The 4,422-nt window shown below is 37.3% G+C and overlaps 1 protein-coding gene across 2 annotated transcripts in view; it reads right to left on the bottom strand.

Annotated features, from left to right (window-relative positions):
• Nucleotides 1-3,539: 3,539 nt before the first annotated feature.
• The window catches only part of EXO1 (exonuclease 1), a 42,074-nt gene continuing 41,191 nt past the window's right edge, over nucleotides 3,540-4,422 (bottom strand). Inside the window, exon 16 of one of the 2 annotated variants that reach the window (XM_011955693.1) lies at nucleotides 3,540-3,898. In XM_011955693.1, coding sequence (XP_011811083.1) covers nucleotides 3,763-3,898 — 136 coding nt within the window. In that variant the 3' untranslated portion in view covers nucleotides 3,540-3,762. The remainder of the gene's footprint in view (nucleotides 3,899-4,422) is intronic. The other variant, XM_011955694.1, reaches the window with a different exon arrangement.

Raw genomic sequence — 4,422 nt, 5'->3', positions numbered from 1 at the left:
GCTCACTGTAACCTCCGCCTCCGGGTTTCAAGTAAATCTCCTGCTTCAGCCTCCCAGGTAGCTGGGATTACAGGCGTGCACCACCACTCTCAGCTAATTTTGTATTTTTAGTAGACTGGGTTTCACCATATTGTCCAGGCTGGTCTCGAAATCCTGGCCTCAGATTTCGAGGACCCACCTTGGCCTCCCAAAGTCCTGGGATTACAGGCACGAGACACTACACCCAGCCCCTCTATTTGTTGTGACAAGATGTCCCAGGCTTATCTTTTACATTTCCTGCCAGACTATTTTCCCCAAATCCTCATTTTAATGAAAAAAGCAAAAAGGTACTTTAAAACCACAAGCTGATGTGCTAAACATCCTGATAGTTATGAATTTGTATTGAACATACTGGTACAAACTGATGAATGCGTGTATTCACACATATCTAAATGTATTCAATATACATTCATGAATTTATACCACTATGTCCAATTTAAATTCATAGCCATAGGATTTTTTTTTTCCCAAAAAAATTACATGTTCTGTATTCTCTTTCTCCTTTTTCTCACATTAAAATCCCTGGTTCCAGGCTGGGTGCAGTGGCTTATGCCTGCCATCCCAGCCCTCTGGGAGGCTGAGGTGGGTGGATCACCTGAGGTTAAGAGACCAGTCTGGCCAACATGTTGAAACCCCATCTTCACTAAAAATACAAAAATGAAGCTGGGTGTGGTGGCACACACCTGTAATCCCAGCTACTCGGGAGGCTGAGGCAGGAGAATCACTTGAACCTGAGAGGCGGAGGTTGTAGTGAGCTGAGATTGTGACACAGCAAGACTCCATCTTGAAAAGAAAAAAAAAAAAAAGGACCCTGATTCTCAAGAAAACAGGATTTCAAATATCCTATAAATAGTAATTATTCTATTGCACAGTATACACACAGTCCCACAATATCAGACTACCACTAGCTAAACCAAATGTTTTTGCATATGCTTTTTTATACGATGCTTTAACTCTTAGTTTTAAGTTATAAGCAACATACGTTTACTACTCACCACCAGTCTGTCACTATTTCTCTAGTCATTTTGGTTATCTGGAGCTCATTTTCTGAAGTTCCTGATAAACCGCTTAAGGGAACAACATTTCCCATTTCCCAAATTTTTCTGTGTTGGAGAAGTTTGAGCCAGCCTTTTATACTTATCATTTTATTAGATATGAAAACCTCAGCTCACATTTTTCTTTGGGTATTCGAAAATGATCACTCCATTTTCTTCAAACATAAAGTATAATTGTGAAGAAAGTCTGATCATCATCTTACATTTCACCTGGTTTTGCCTAGCCAAAGTTCTCTTCCTTTAAAGTATTATATTATTTATGTCTTGGTGTTAACTACTGCTTAGGTACCAGAGTTCACTTTTAAAATATTGTTTTATATATTTAAATAAAACATTTTCTAAAATTATAGGGTTTTGTTGTTTCAGATTCCCATTATCTGTATGTTGGGTCTTCTTTGTCGTTTTCTAATTAAACAAAAATTGATTTTTTTATTCCTTTTTATTTTTACCTCTTTTTAAAGACATTATCCATAGTGTTTATATTGTATCTCTGATGTTTTTATTTCCAATGCTTTCTTGAGTTTATCTTATTTCTGATTCTTGTAATCCTAAATTTGTCATATTTTATATCATCTTTCTAATATCTGTTAGCACGTTTTAAACAAACGAGTTTTGCTCTGCTCTGTGGACCTATCTTTCTGATACATCTTCATTGTCCAGAAATCTTCTCTACTCTTTCTCTTCATTAAAATAACTTCGTATGAGATTCATCTAAAAACTTTCCTTAGTTTCTTTTTAAGTAAAATTCTGTTTCCTAAACTTTGAGAAGGAAACATGATTCATGGGAACTTCTCTAAGTTTCTTTTTAAGTGTTCAAAACCAGTATTCTGCTGAGAGATTTTGGTTGACGATTCCCTATTCTACTTGTATTTGGACCTTCTCTTCATCTTTCTCTTCTTCAGTTTGGCTTTCCCCCAGCAGTTTCTCTTCTGTGGGGAACCCTGTCCTGGAAGAGAACCTTGGTGAACTCAGTGAATCAGTTCTAATACTTCCTAGGGGCTAGTTTGCTTCAGTCCTTCAGATCTTAATACAAGCCTCTTGGACCCACCCACCTTTGAAATGGGCAAAGCCTCTCCCACTTGAGTGCTGTTTTGAACCCAGCCTGCTGTTTCAGTGATGACCTTAAGGTTCTGTTCTCAGGTTCTCAGGTCGTTAGATGCCGTTTCCTCACTCTGCTTCACCTGAACTGATGCCAATGCCAGCTTGTGGTCTTGTGGCTATCTTCACCCACTTACGTTGCTCATGGATTTTTATTTTGCTATCCAGTTGCTATTATATGGTGATTTGGAGATTGGAAACTATGGCACTGCTGCCATCTGCCCCTTCTCCCACACTATTTTTAAAGATTTCCAAAACCAATCCTATTTCCAGTCTTACTCTACACCTCTGGCTTTAGAGGAATCTGCATGTCTCCATTTGTCAAGCTTATCAGACTTTTACCTCTTCTAGTCTTCTGCCACTGACAATGACCATTTCTTTGTTTAATCACTTACTACTCATCCATCAGTTTCCTTGCCTGATGTCTCTTCTTCCATTCTGTTAACACTTGTGGATTTGTCTTATTCCTTTTCTGTCATTTAAGTAGCATTTTTAGTGAGTGAGGGGATAAATATTTGTAGACAATGTTTGATTCACATTCCTAATTTGTTTTACAACAGAAAACATGCATGGAGAATTCAAATCCGCTTTTGTTCTTTGGATTAGGTCTTTTTTAGATTGGGCCTTTTTGGGCTTTAGTTTTCATTTTGTAATAGCTTTAATTAGCTTTTATTCCATTCTGATCTCATTTTCCTAAAGTCCTCCACCGAGTCTCACTTAAAAATATAAATACTCTGGCTCTTTCCTTTATCCTCTGTATCACAAATACTTTTAGAATTCCTTTAATTCCTGTCACTTCAGATCCTCAGTTAGCAGCTGGTTCTCTTTCCATGCATCTGCCCATTTCTTTGCAGAGTACGTGTCACAGACCTTGCAGATTTAGTATCTTATGCAGTGTTCAGGGGACTAGTTTTAAATATATGTTAAGGAAGCTTCAGCCCACACTTCAAAAAATATATATTAAAACTGAGGCTATTTTGAAGTTTAAAAATATTAATGATATAAGAAGTACTTCCTTTCATATGATGCTGAAAATTTTCCTTCAGTGTCAACCTATAATCCAACCAAAACCTTCAGGGATAAGAGAGCAATGTCTCATTTGTGTAATGATCTTTAACTCTTCCAATTACCCCTCCCATCTCAACTTTATTTTCAATTCAACCCTGAAGGACAGATGGGAAAGGCAAGTGGAAAACTTTAAAGCCTGGAGAAACAGTGATTTCCTCTAGGACTGTAGTTTCTCCATTTACTATCTTTCTACTTGACAACATTACAGAAATATTTAGAGTAGAGTTTTATAAACCCCAGGGGATTTTCCCAATTAACATTAAAACTTCCAAAAACTTGTCAGAGATACAATTATTCTTCTATTTAGCTTCTTATAAAAATATAAAAAGCTGAGCAAAAAAACCACAACCCAATTATAAAGTTAATATACAAAATGTATTCTATTTTTAAAATGGCACAGAATGAAAAAAAATTCTTCAGGCTGATAAGTGTCTCATTCCCAAACAGGGACTTCAAATTGATTAGATTCTCTTGCAGGCAAAAGCATTGCAGCAGTCTGCATTTACTGGAATATTGCTCTTTGAACACGCACACATTCAGGTTTGTTAAATATATCCTCTTCCGCTTCTGGAGTTAGTTGGATGTTATCTCTGACTGGGGACAGGGGTTTCTTACAAGAAGGAAGCTTTTCGGAATCTCTGCAAAATACAATAAAATAAATTTGGTATTTTTAGGGTACTGATTATGAGAGAAGAAATATTCTACCTGGACAAAATAGAGGGATATGAAGAGGATAAGACTGTTTACTGTATAATCTCCTTCAATTCATTATATAACACAATCAGCTTCTCCTGTGAGCACTCCCCATACTTTCTGAGTCTCACTTCTTAGTGCCTCTTCTTGCTTTCAAAATCACCATTCAGTGTAGGTGCTGGGCCACCACTCGATATATTAGCTAAGGCAGAATGATTCCAATACTTTAGTTCTTTTCTCCGTAGTGCCCTTCTCAAGTATGGTTAAGAACCAATATAAGTGAAGCAGGAACAAATGGTTAAGCCCTGGTGAAGCCCTACCTTTTTTTTTTTTTTTTTTCTTTTTTAAGACAGTCTTGCTCTGTCACCCAGTTTAGAGTGCAGTGGCATGATCTCGGCTCACTGCAGCCTCCAACTTCCAGGTTCAAGCGATTCTCCTGCCTACAAAACCCATCCAAGTAAGGAGAACA

This window comes from Colobus angolensis, unplaced genomic scaffold (assembly GCF_000951035.1).
Source record: "Colobus angolensis palliatus isolate OR3802 unplaced genomic scaffold, Cang.pa_1.0 Scaffold40, whole genome shotgun sequence".
Taxonomy (NCBI): Eukaryota; Metazoa; Chordata; class Mammalia; order Primates; family Cercopithecidae; genus Colobus; species Colobus angolensis.
This window is presented reverse-complemented; position numbering and strand designations above follow the sequence as displayed.